Source organism: Tamandua tetradactyla, chromosome 4 (genome assembly GCF_023851605.1).
Source record: "Tamandua tetradactyla isolate mTamTet1 chromosome 4, mTamTet1.pri, whole genome shotgun sequence".
In the NCBI taxonomy this organism is placed as follows: domain Eukaryota; kingdom Metazoa; phylum Chordata; class Mammalia; order Pilosa; family Myrmecophagidae; genus Tamandua; species Tamandua tetradactyla.
The window spans coordinates 87,973,122-87,986,927 of record NC_135330.1 but is presented as its reverse complement, the minus strand read 5'-3'; the positions used below and the strand labels follow the sequence as shown (position 1 = coordinate 87,986,927).

The 13,806-nt window shown below is 37.4% G+C and overlaps 1 protein-coding gene across 1 annotated transcript in view; it reads right to left on the bottom strand.

Moving 5' to 3' along the window:
- Positions 1-552: 552 nt before the first annotated feature.
- Positions 553-13,806, bottom strand: part of LOC143681180 (fatty acid desaturase 2-like protein FADS2B) — a 31,789-nt gene continuing 18,535 nt past the window's right edge. The window contains exons 5-12 of the mRNA XM_077157998.1: positions 13,587-13,712; positions 9,189-9,249; positions 7,403-7,479; positions 7,105-7,202; positions 5,199-5,295; positions 3,269-3,348; positions 1,918-2,043; positions 553-1,131 (exon numbers count right to left, since the gene is read on the bottom strand). Of these exons, the coding sequence (XP_077014113.1) occupies positions 1,080-1,131; positions 1,918-2,043; positions 3,269-3,348; positions 5,199-5,295; positions 7,105-7,202; positions 7,403-7,479; positions 9,189-9,249; positions 13,587-13,712 (717 nt within the window). The 3' untranslated portion in view covers positions 553-1,079. The remainder of the gene's footprint in view (positions 1,132-1,917; positions 2,044-3,268; positions 3,349-5,198; positions 5,296-7,104; positions 7,203-7,402; positions 7,480-9,188; positions 9,250-13,586; positions 13,713-13,806) is intronic.

Sequence of the window (13,806 nt, the reverse complement as noted above, 5' to 3'; positions counted from 1 at the left end):
AGGTAAACCAACAGTGTTGACTTGCTGGGACCTGGGGTTGAAGGCTTGTCCTATTGTCCTTTCATTCCTTTCAGGCTGAGGTCAACTTAAACTATGTCTCCCAGGAATAGATAAGAAAAAGTACAGACACTAGAATACAGTAGTAGGTACTGAGAGGGTCCACTAATTTATCCAGTGTTGGTTTTGGTGAGATCACGCTCATCCTAAAACAAGCTAGAATAATGCCTTGACACAGCCTGTAGTCTATGAATAGAAAACAAACATCTTTCTTTCATTGGGTTCACCCAATAATATGGTATAGTAGTTCTGCTTTGGTAAGTAGGGAATAGACAGCCAAAATTCATCCAATGTAGACTTCAGAAGAACATAGGATACTCTTTATATATAGAATTTTAACCTGCTTTATCAGTTGCTACTGGCACTGGATTCAGGGAGTTCCTCTGAATGAGTTTACAGAAATCCCAACTTCTACCCTTGAAATAAAAATATATATGCACACTAATTATACATATGCAAGTACAATAATGAGAATCCAAAGTGAGTATTGAAATATTTAAAGAGACTTTAATGTTCATTATATTCAGTTTTTATGGACCAAGAAATTTACAAATTTAAAGAGAAATCAACAAAAAATGTGTGCTCAGCAAGTATTTGTTAAATACATGGTTTCTTTCCAAGAGCAACTGCACTGTTTTCCAACATACCCCATCAAGATATTTCTTCTCTAGCCCATTTCATCCATTTCATTAGCAAAACTTTTACCTGATTTCTGTAATTATGCCCTCTTGGCATAGAGAATCTAACTAGTATTTCTTGGTAGGACTAAGTTCAAGAATCTACTGAGAAACTAAAACCATCAGACTCCCATTTCCCTTTTATCCCCCTGGCCAAAATCATCTGTGTTTCCTCTGTTTCTTAGAGAAAGACTGTAGGAAGGAGTTATATTTCTTTGGGATTTGCACTCCTGGCACACTCAGGTCAGCCAATGGCACTGATAGGTAAGCAGAGAAGAACTTTCGCACCTTCACCAGCCCTCTTCAGAGATGAGATTAGATGAGCATTGAAGCTGATATTCTGTATCATGTCTCATAGTAAATTTCTGCCCAGAGAGCTGCATATTTCTTCAAGGCCCTGTGGAAGGAGTAAACATAATAATCAGGAGGTGAGATTCAAAGATTAAAGGAGGCCTCTCCAAGGACATTTGCTCCTATACTTGTTTAAGGCAACTTTGTCATTTTCAGCTGTATCTGGCTCCCAGCAGAGGAGTCAAACACTTTGAACAGGTACAAAGGTAGGTGGAGACCTGTCATGAGTCTGAAGTTAGAACTGTAGGCCTCATTCATGATTCTTTTTTTTTCCTCCAAGAAAGAGAAATCTTATAGAAATTTTCATTTCTCCACTTGGAAACAAAATGCATGTACCACTGACTGTTAATCTGATGGGCTCAAGGTTCTTTAGGAAATTGCATATGAATGCCTAAAGGAGGAAGATGGACTTTTAGTACCCACAGACCCACAGTTTTGGTCAGTCACTATAGCTAGGTTCACACATTGCAGTTCTGCAGACCCTACAGGTCTAAGTTTTCAACCCTGGAGCAGATGACTTGAGAGCCCCTTCCACCACTTAAATTCTAAAGATACAAAAGGCCATGTGGGTGAAAATCTTAGAAAAAGCTTCAAATCTAGTAAGGCAGTAAAGTGTTTTCCCAAGAAGTACCTACATAGGAAGTAGGTAAGGGGGATTATTGCCATCATGGTTGTTATTATTGTTCCCTGTTGAGCCTTGTGTGCATGCGGGTCAAAGAAGTGATCCTTAATCAATCACTTTTGGATTAATGCTTCAAAAGCCAGTGAATAGTCTTGGGACCTGCAGGGAAGGGCAATGAGAGGTATGAGCTAAGAAAGAATATTTTATTACCTGGGGATATCTCCAAATGCCTTTAACAAGGACTTATTCACGTACTGCAATCCATGCTTCTCACAAAGTGACCTCACCAGAGGTGAAACCTTGTAATAATTATGTCGTGGCATTGTGGGGAACAGACTGAGGAAATAGATGAGAGAGGTAAAAAAAAAACTTAGACTTAAAGAGAAACTCAAAGGTGTTTTCTTTTCCTATTGCCAAATAAAATCCTATCAGTAATACAGACGCAACCTTGACCTTGCCTAATAATTTTTTTTCTGGGAAGTTCAAAAACTCTGGTCTGAACGCTGTCATCATAATCAGGTAACACCTGCATGAGCTCTGTGGGTGGCAAATATATGGAAAATGATAAGGGAATAAATTCTACACCCATTAAATGTGTTTATTTTTGGCCAGGTCAAATAAAGTACATGGAGTTATTGTTCATTTTGAACTCTCTAGAAGAGCTGGAGATCTCTCTCTCTCTCCCTTTAATCTTTCATCTCCTACCCCATGAATAGATGAGTATTTGATAAGTTCTAGTCATAGTTTAAGGAGAAAGGTCCTAAGGGACAATAAGAAGTGAGGAGATGTGTGTTCTTATCTAAAGGTTTTCTATTCATCAGCCAGATCACCTTCATGTGTTTTAACCTTGTCTTTGATAAAATATCAATAATAATCCTTTCTTGTTTTGCTGAGGCTCTTAAAAACCAACATAAAGGCAAAAACAAGAAAATCTAGAAATAGGTATAAGACCTCTTTCTTTCTCTGATTATCCTAGAAATGGCTATATAAAGGGAATCCAAGAAAAGGTCTCCCCGGAATATTCTGGAGAGATTGACTCTCAAAGTTTCTCTTTTATTTTCTTTTTCTTTAAGAGAACATATATTCACCTAACTAACCCATTGGTGAAGTACCACTAGATACCATTTGAAAATCTCCTCAGAGACTGGATTTCATTGCTGATGATTTTGTAATGTCAGTTCTAAAGAGATAAAAACTTAAATTAAATTTCAATGCAGTTTCAACACAACTTGGCTACCCAAATGGTATAATTTTTCTTGGGTTTCATCTATAAACCAAATGCAAAGAAAACAATTATCAATTTCTAAACTCTTGGGAACCTGGAAATTGAGTCACTGGTACTTTTCCAGTATTCCACTCCATCTACTTTCAATTGTCATGCCTCCTTCATTTCTTCCTCCTTCCCTTACCATTGAGCCTTCTAGAAATATGGCAGCCTTTGAAGGATCCTGGCTCATTTTTTCCCACTGAGACCCTGAGGGGTCTGCTTTGGCCTTTATGGGCAGGGGACCTGTTATAAGTGACTGTCCTTGCTTTTATCATTATCTGTTTTATTACTCACTGATGTTCAATTTGGAAGTTCAGATGTCCAGTGAACCAGTCATTGAAAAAGGACTGTTCAACATTACAGGTGGCCAAGACCTGAAAAGAAAAAGCCTTACATGAGATATAAATGATCAAGCATCTAACAAAAAAAAGTTTATTTTTTATTCCATCTATCATTCAACCAATATTTATCATGAACTTATCATGTATAAGACACTCTGAGGGATATAAAAGATACATTTTATATCCCAGGTCTCAAAGAGATTAAGGACAAAAAGATATTTTGCTAAGAAGTATCTATAAGACAAGACCTATGAAAGAGTATGTAGGAGTTGAGGGGACTAAGCCAGTAGCAGACCTTGGCTATGCAAAAGGCTAAGGAGTGGTGACTGAGGTCTGGGTGTTTGGTAGAATTTGGTAGGTGACAATGGGACTGTAGGAATTAGAGTCCTATGGGGCAGACTGGGAAGACTTTTAAATGAAGGATAAAACATTCAAGGGTTCTAGTAAGGGCTCTGTGGATAGAAGTGCATTTCAATGTAAGTGGCTTCTTTTGTAATCTCGTGTTTTTCACTTTGTGCATTTAAAAAACATTATCTTGAAAACAAGTTCACCAGCTTTTCCAAACTGCCAAGAGGGCTCATCATACAAAAATAATTAAAGATATTCATGAACATCATCTTATTCACACACTTTCAGGGTTTAATTCTAGCTGGAAACTGGTGCTATTTTGAATGTTATTTTTGAAGTGTTCTATGCCAGTGTTTCTCAAAGTGCAGCTCAAAGAATCTTGGGGTTCTGCAAGATGCTTATCAGGGAATACACAAGGTCAAAACCAACATCTTAATACATCTAATACATTATTTGCTCTTTTCATTCTCATATTGTCATCCTTGTACAGTAAAATTTTCCAGAGGCTCCTAAACATGTGTTGATATCATCACTCTGATGTTAATATGTGTTGGTCTTATTCTTGTTATTTTTAAATGGATAAATAAATATTTAAAAATCTCTCAGTTTTAATTTCAAATAGCAATGGACATAACCTACATAAATAAAATCCTTTAAGGTTCTCAATAATTTTTGAGTGTAAAGTGATCCTGAGACCAAAAACTTTCAGAACCACTGCTGTACATCCTCCAGAGGCTCCACTGAGTTGTAGATGTAAGTTTGGAGAAGAAATTAGGAGAATGACTGGCATTCCCTGTCAACTGTAACATGATTCAGTGGAGGGGACATTCACTTAGAGTGTAAAGGTATTTGGGGATGGTCCTGACTGTTCGACATTAATGGCATGTTTGGAGAGGAGGCCATTTTTCCTCTTGCTCTGCTCTATCTTTTAAATTAAATGAGACAAATTTCAGGGTCCTTCTAGATGTAAAATTATTCTGTAATTCTAGGAGTCTCACATTCACTTGATGGAGTGCCATGCTTCAAGAGACTGGGTCATGTGGGGTTTTGAGGAGGGCTTAGGAAAACTTTTCTGTAAAGTGTCATATAGTAAATAGTTTAGGTCTCTGTCACAGCATGACTTTGTTTAGCATGAAAGCAGCCACATATAATATGTAAATGAAAGAGCATGGTTATGTTCCAATAAAACTTTAATTACAGAAACAAGTGAAGGCTGGGTTTGGTCCCTAAACTCTATCTAGTCTCCTGATTCCCTGATTCAGAGCAATGACTCTGAAATCAAACTGTCTGGGTCTAAAACCTGCCTCTAAGAGTTACCAGCTGTGTGACCTTGTGCAAGTTACTCAATCTGTTTGCACCCCAATTTTTTTTATCTAGAGTGTGGGAATAATCATACTGCCTATTTCATTTAGTTGTATGCAAAGCACTTAACAGCTCCTGGCAAGCATTTAATAAGTGTGAGTATTTTGTTTTCAGTAACCAGACTGTAAAGCAGCATGGTTTAATGAATCTTACCCTAGGAATTGCATCATTACCTGAGTGCTAAACCAGTCCTGGTTTTCCTCTGAACTCATTTTCATTGGTATGTGGCTCATCTGGGTAACATATGCAATCCAGGGACTTTCAAGACACCTTTCAGAGGATAAAATGAGGAATTAATGACTGCAAAATTTCACTTCCAATCACTGGGCATGTATAACCTCTGGCAGAGCTGGCTGAGACCTGGAAGTCACAGAAGGGACTTAAAGTTTCCAGTAAAATTCAGGTGGCTTGCTTTCCTCCTTGGAGAGCTATTCCAGGCTCTTTATATCAAGAGTAACTTATTTGATATTCAGCTTAATGATCTGCCTTACCAAAAAAATTGAAAGAACAGTGCCTCCAATGTTTGCTCAGCCCTAGTGCAGATACTGGAGAAATTAAGGTTACATGCAAAGTAGTTAGAAGCCTGGTATTTCACCATCAGATAGACCCAAATTCAGGTTCTGGCTTAGTCATGGCACTGGCACTTGCCCTTACTTGCTCTAAGACATTGGAGAAATGACTTAATCTCTTTGAGCTTCAGTTCCTTTAACAAAAAAATGAAGATTATACTACCAACATTACAAGGTTGCTTGAGGATTATATCAAATAAGATAACATATGTCAAGCCTTCAGCAAAGAATCTGATGCATGTCTTTACTATTGTTTAGGATTTATAATAATAATGCATCAGAATGGGGGAGGGTAAATAGGAAAGTACAAGAGGATTATTCAGTCAAAGAATGACAGTCTGCAGTCATTTTGATTTGGTGAAAATTTCTAGCCATAAATAACTTTAAAAAATCCCTATCCTGCCATTATCTCTGGCAGAAGTTATGTTATTCAACTGGATTAGAATTTTAAAGGACTTGGAGATCAGCTGGAATGGTGCAATCATGAGTTTAGCAAGTGAAAACAAATGGAGATTGGGTAAATTCTTCTTACAAGCTGTTTGTCTTGTTCTAAACTTGTCATGAACCTTCTAATCATCTTGACTTGTTGCTTTGTCTCAGATGTGTTGACTGAGAGGAATAGCATGGGTTAGCAGGTTTACATTTGCTAGATCTCTTACGAGAGAGACTTCTGAAATCATTCTCTGGCATTGAGGGCTCTAAAGTCACACGATCCAAGTTCCTTTTTGCCTTAGGTATATCCCTCTGATTTGAAGGGATAAGCAGGATTTTAGAACCACTTTTACAAAGTGTCTTGGGCAGTGTAATGGTGGCTCAGGCTCAGTGGCAGAATTCTCACCTGTCATGCCAAAAACAAAACAAAACAACAAAAAAATGTGTCTTAAGATTCTCAATATTCAGAGTGCCTCTAGGCCAAGAACTGATGTCTCACTTTGTAATTCATGAGAAGTGCTGAATCTCAAGCTACCTCCAGATCCATTTAATTGCAATTTCCATTTTAATACTTTAAAGTCTCATAAGCAGTGCATTTGGCCATCTCCAAGCCCTTATCAGCTTGGATAATTCCATGGTTTGGGAACAACTCAAACACGCCAAGGCAGTGTAGAAACAGCTTTAGAGAGTTAGGAGAGTTTTCACTAGTCAGGTTTTTCTCTCTCTCTCTTCAGCTCTTTTTTGTAATGTATTGGGATTCAGACTATTTGGGTTATAGTTCAACTCACTCAGTCACTCCTGTACAGTCATTCTAAGACAGCTTTAAGCATTCCGTTCTAAACAAACACAAGGTTGTCCTTGATTAAACCAGATCAAATTTAAAAAAATTAAGTAGAAGAGAGGGAAGGGGACCCCAGTTTTCTTAACTATTTCTTTCCACATTTGCTTTGGAAAGCCTTAGTTGCAGAGAATGAGGCATGATGTCATAATCTTCTACTAATCATAAACAGCTCTGATAAGGAAAGTAAAGGATCATCTGGGTTATGGGAATAAGAGAACAATATTCTTGCTTCCTTACTTGATGAAAAATATGAGCAATATCGTTCCAAAGATTCCATAAAAAGGGCCAAATGTGATGAAGTGGCGGATGTAAAAGCTGCTGACCCAGACAATATCCTGAAGAGAGAAAAATACTTGAAAGTTACATGCCGTTAATACAAATACATTTCTTCTTTATTGAGTTGGGGTCCCTTCCCACATGCTGATTAAGTCTTAAGCTCTTCTACTCAGGGAAGCTACACATGGAAGGTATCAAACATTTTCAGTTCCCCTTTTCTACTTGGTTTTGGTTTTAGAGAATGAGAGAAATTACTCACTGTCCAATACCTCTGAAGGTACATAGCTTGCATTGATTTCAAGTATAAACATACTGGCGTGAATAACGGAACTCCAACTGAAAATGAGCAGAAAAAAGTTGGTGAATAAATGAGCAGAATGAGACCCAGCACAAGCCAGCAGGCATCAATCTCCTTGCCATACCACTCTGGAATACTGCCTCTGAGAAGGAATGCAAAGTGGAGATTCTAGAGCCATATACTGGACTCCAATTGAGCTTTCTGAGTCTCAAAGGCTGAACCAAAAATTGATGTAGCCCCCCAAATCCCAGGAATTCTGGTGGTTATAGCTTCATGTTCAAACTCTGTCTAGGGATTAGGGAACATTTAGAGATTTGAGACTTTTTAATGGAGATGTCCCAGAAGAGCTTCTCTGTGAACTTTCAAGCTTTTCAAGGGCTATGGAATCCTTCAGTCCTCACAGTCTTGGAATTGGATCCTATCGTAATATATTGGGGTGGTAGACATAAACAAAATGTAGTCATATCCCACCCAGAGAGTTAGTTACCTGCATCTCCTGCAGGACCAACAAGGCTGCCTGAAAACAAAGGAGTCTCAATTGTACCTGAGATGCTAAAATGGTACTTGAAGGACACAGTGAGACAGCTCTTGGTGTCAGTATGGTCTGTGAGGCAGGCATTCAGCAGTGAATCTACACTATTCATTCATTCCTCATGAGCTAAGGGCATGTCTCAGGACTTGCCTGCATGGAGGTAGAGACATACTACTCAGGAAAGTTTGGGAAAGGAACTCTAACAGTCTTTTTCTTCTGTGACCACACATCTATTTAAGTTAGGGATCAGCTACCTTACAAAATAGGACACAGATGTTCTCACCCTCTTTGTTTATATGAGAGAAGGGGTGAGAAATTGGTACAAGCTGGGGGGTCTTGAATTCCAGCAATGGTCAGTGCAATGTCTCAAAAAATGGGCTGAAAATCATTCTCATCAGCCAGGCTACAGGTGGCCACTGGTGACCAACACTTGGGACATCAGATCTTCTGTAGCAGGTTTCCTAAACCTCAATACTATTGACATTTTGGGTTAGATAATTCTTTGTTTTGGGGGGCTGTAGAATGTTTAGCAGCAAGCCTAACTTCTACTCACTAGATATCAATACCATTATCCTCCCTGCCATTGTGATAACCAAATGTTAATGCCCTAGACACTGACAAATGTTCACTGGAGGACAAAATCACACCTGGTTGAGAAGTATTTGTATATGGGAAATATTTGGGTCTTTCCCTGATTTTGGTTTATTTCTCAATTCTGCAAGCATGTTTTGGATGAGCAGAGTTTGGGGCTTCTTGAAATCTTTCTGTCATGATTTTGGATATGAACAAAGCCTGTTCAATTACATTGTTCTTTTATAGGTATTGGAAATACTCAGATACAAATATTCTCCTTCAAACCTGGGTCCAGGTTCATACATATTTTAATATATATAAGTCTTTGTCCATCAAAATAGTTTCTACATTTATATGGAGGCCATGGGAAAAGACAGCTTTCTTCTACTCAGACAATCAGTAGTGTCTTTTGTTCCCAGGCTTCTACCTTTTTTTACAGTATGGCTGTTAAAAATGATATTCACTGCTCTACTTTCCTGTTTAGTTCTTTGCCCCATTCAGTCTGAAGCAAGACAAGCTGCTTTTCTCTGTATTCATGACATGGGTTGGTCTCTTGTGAGAAGATTACAGTCCTGTCCTTTGGCTGTATGACTACTTGCCTCCAAATGGGATGATAAGGTATATGGTTCCAAGGAGACTCACCCATGTAGAAGTACAGATGCTGCTTTTCATAGTCGATATATTTGATTTTCTTCTTGCCATACTGAGTGGAGAAAGAATAAAACTAATATGAGACAACATATAAGTCATTATATCCAAAGATATGTGATATTATATATATACAATCCCACTACTTGGAATTTAATTCATTTTCTACACCCCCCCCAGTTACTTTAATATGTGCTTAATTCATGAAGACAAAAAACACCTTAACAGGAGGTATAGAAGTAATGGCTAGGACTTAGTAATTTATACATTGACTCAATAAATGCAATGCAATTCACATCTGATTTATGTTTTTGCTGCATGTTCACTCAGTTACAATACTATGGTGATTGATAGATACATGCTTACTGATTCTTTTGATATCTTCCTGCCTACCTGTAGATTTCTTTTTCAGTCTGGCTATGGGTTTGTCAATTTTATTGATCTTCTCAAAGAACCAAGTTTCAGTTTTGATACTTCTATTGTTTTTGTTTGTTTGTCCTCAATTTCATTTATTTCTGCTCAAATCTTTGTCATTTATTTCCTTCTTCTTGCTTTAGGATTATTTTGCTGCTCTTTTTCTAGTTCCTCCAGGTATGCACTTAAGTCTTTGATTTTACTTCTTTCTTCCTTTTTAATGTAGGCATTTAGGCTATAAATTACCCTCTGAGTACTACCTTTGCTGTATCCCATAAGTTTTGATATATTATATTCTCCATTTTCATTTGTTTCAGGGTGTTTATTGACTTCTTCTTTGACCCACTGATTCTTTAAGAGTATGTTGTTCAACTTCCATATATTTGTGAATTTTCCAGTTCTCCACCTGTTATTAATTTCCATCTTCATTCTATCATCAGAGAAAAAGTTTCATATAATTGCAATCTTTTAAAATTCATTGAGGCTTGTTGTGTGACCCAACATGTGGTCTATCCTGGAAAATGATCCATGAAAACTTGAGAAGAATGTATAACCTGCTGTTTTGGGGTGCAATGTTCTGTATATGTTTGTGAGGTCTAGTTCATTTATCATATTATTCAAGTTCTCTGTTTCCTAACTGATCCTCTGTTTAGATGTTCTATCTATTGATGAGAGGTATACTAAAGTCTCTAGCTTGTAAAGATGTCTATTTCTCTCTTCAGTTTTGCCAGTTTTTACCTCATTATTTTGGAGCAACCTGGTTAGGTGTGTAAATACCTATGTCATTTCTTCTTGGTGGATTGCCCCTTTTATTAATATATAATGCTGTTTTTCTCTTTTAACAGTTTTGCATTTAAAGTCTGTTTTGCCTGATGCTAGCATAGGTAATATCAAGTTCTTTTTTGGTTACTGTTGGCATGGAATACTTTTTTCCAATCTTCCAATTTCAGCCTATTTGTATCCTTAAGTCTAAGGTGAGTCTCTGGCTGATAGCATATAGATTGCTCATATTTTTCAAATCTGTTCTGCCAGCCTGTGTCTTGTGATTGAGGAGTTTAATCCATTAACATTCAATGTTATTACTGAAAAGACAGTACTTACTTCAACCATTTTATCCATTGGCTTTCATATGTAATATTTTATTTATGTCTCTCTTTTTACCTTTTTAATTACCTTTCTGAAGTCTTCATTTCCAAACTCTTCTCCAAGCTTCTCTCTCCTGTCTTTTCCTTTCAGCCTGCACAACTCCTTTTAGTATTTCTTGTAGAGCAGGTCTCTTGTTAATGAAATCTGTGTCTGTTTAACTGTGAACATTTAAACTCACCCTCATTTTTGAAAGACAGTTTTGCCAGATAAAGAATTTTTGACTGGCAGTTATTCTCTTTCCTCATACCTTGGTCTTCTTGCCTGCATGGTTTCTAATGAGAAATCCAGTTAGACTTAGTGAATGTCCTGCATATTTGATATATATTTTTCTCCTGTTGTTTTCAGAATTCTCTCTTTATCATTGGCATTTGATATTCTGACTAGCATGTTTCTCAGAGCAGATCTATTCAGATTTGTTCTATGTGGAGTATTTTGCACTTCTTAGACATGGATATCTATATTTTTCATAAAAGTTAGGAAATTTTGGGTCATTATTTCATCAAATATTCTTTCTGCCCCTTTTCCCTTCTCTTCTCCTCCTGGGACTACCATAACACATATGTTTGTAAACTTTGTGCTGTCATTCAATTCCCTAAGACTCTGTTTAATTTTTACCAGGAAAATGCAAAAAAAAAAAACACACTTTTTTTCCCTTTTGCTTCACCAAAGGTGTTCTTTCTTGGCCTGTCCAGAAGATGGTGCTTTTCTGCAAACCTTCCCCTGCATCAGAGAGAGTGTAGTTTTTCACCCTCTTTTGGGCAGTGTTGAAACAATAACCACTGAAGTCCTTTTTCCCACAGGCTAGAACAGCAATTGAGAAGAAACTAACTGTCCAAAATCACATACTAGAACCTATGCTAGGGACTCGGTCTTGCACCCCCTATTCCCAGGAAGGGAGCCTGGTCATGTGCTCATATCTTGGAAGACACAAGGTTCTCTGCCTGTAGCAATGATAGAACATACCCAAGGCAATCCTTGAGGGCAGGAGCAGTTGACTCAGAGATCTGCTGCAATTCTCAGTCTCGTTTTTCTGCCCTTTCCTGGGTGCTATAATGTGCTTTCCAGACTCTAAAGCCACAGAACCATTGATTTGGACAATTTCTTCCTGTATTTTTCAGAGAAGAACTGAGAACTGTAGCCCCCCTAACCCTGCCATGATGCCATCTTGCCTAAATTCTAAATTTCTTTTCTTATCTGAATAACATGGTTGTCCTTTCTTATTCAAATAAAAATGTCATGGTGATGAAGTAACAATACCTATTTAATCTTTGCAGTTAATCCCAAGCCACCACATATTTAAATAGTGGGAAATATGGGAGAGGGATTAGGTAGAAAATGCTTGGGACTCAGCAAATTTAGATGAAGGGCTGATTTTGAGTTTCACCACAAAAGAGAACCTTATATCTTTCAAGATATGAGCATATGACCAGGCACCTAGATGATTCAATCAATGCCTGTTGGAAGAATGAGTGTTTAAAAAAAGTGATTGAAAGACTGCCAATAAAGAGGGAGGAAAGGAAAAGTTCAGGGCTTAGCAAACTGTTTTTTTAAATTGGAGAAATTGTAGGTTTACAGAAAAATCATAATTAAAATACCAAGTTCCCATATGCTTATTTTTCAATGTGGAACAACTCAAAAGTTGTGTGAGTTTAAATGATTTTAGATGATTATTGCACAGAAACTTTGGAACTATCTTATATAGAACCTTAAGATTCTAGAAATATGTCCCAAGAGCAGCTACAGAAGTTGAAATGATGGTCTCCACCACTGATGAAAATACAGTTTTTGTATTGAATATAGCTCTAAAGAATATATCTCAGTACAGAGAAAGGAATACAGAATATCTCATTAATAATCCTTTATGTTGATTTCATGTTGAAATGATAATATTTTGGAGATATCAGTTCATAAATTCACTTTCAAAAGTTGTTAGGACATTTAAAATGATATGCATCATTTTAGTTTGCATTATTTTTAGGTTGGAGAACATCAAGCTGCTTCATGAACTTCAGTTAGACAAACCTCCCTTGTTCTGGGGTTAACAATTCGATAAATCAACATGCTACAATTCTAGAGATGAACATACAAATCCACAAACAATAAGGATATCCAACTTGTTGTGGAACTACTGTCAAAAGCATCTGGTGTGTGATCATAGCTAAGGATTATACATTTTTAAAATCTGGGCAAGAGACTTTATTTCTTAATTCAGCTAGAGAAGAGGATAAGTTGTCCATGAAGTCCAAATTATAATGAAGTGGTCATTGTAGGTGTCTTTGGCTGTGGTTCACATATACATGAACCAAAATAAACATGAGCAATAGTATCTCATCTAACTGGGTTAGAATTAATTGAGAAAAATAGATATTTATAAGTTCATGATCTAGTGCTTACTTAGTGTAATGACCTATCTTCTCTGGGTGAAAGTTTCTCCATGTCACTGTCAAACATGGAAGAGTCATTATCTCCCTCAGTTACCTGTTCCACATTGTAACGTTGGCTTGTACTGACTCAGAGGAAGTGAACAGGCACTGAACAGTGTCATGCATTTCACTCGGATTGTTCAAGGAGAGCAGTAAGGGTTTTCATATTTCCTCCTTTGGGAAGTTCAACTGGACAACCTTTAAGATCACAGTCATATACTCTAAATCTCCTTCCAGTCTTACAACCCCTGATTCAGTTACTTCACATCTATATCCTGGATCTACAAATGTAGAGATGCTCTCAAGTGGGCTTGAGTCTGGAATTTCCATCTTGATCTTTCCAAGAGAAGCTGGAGGTCTTTCCAGGAACCATTTTGCAATTTTATGCTGCCCAGGAGTCTAAATGTACCTTGACAGATTGTGACTCTCCAAGCAGAAAAAATGGGCCCAAGTCAATGTCTGGATCTTTGAGGTAGATGTTTGGTTTTACATGATGTTGGAAGTGTTTGTAGTTCCACCAGTTTGTTGACAAGCCCTGAGGAGAAGAGAGGGTTTCATTAGCCTCAAGACTTCTTTCCTGTTATACCCTCCATTGTCAGAGTTTTCTGCATGCTAGAACAAAGTCAAAA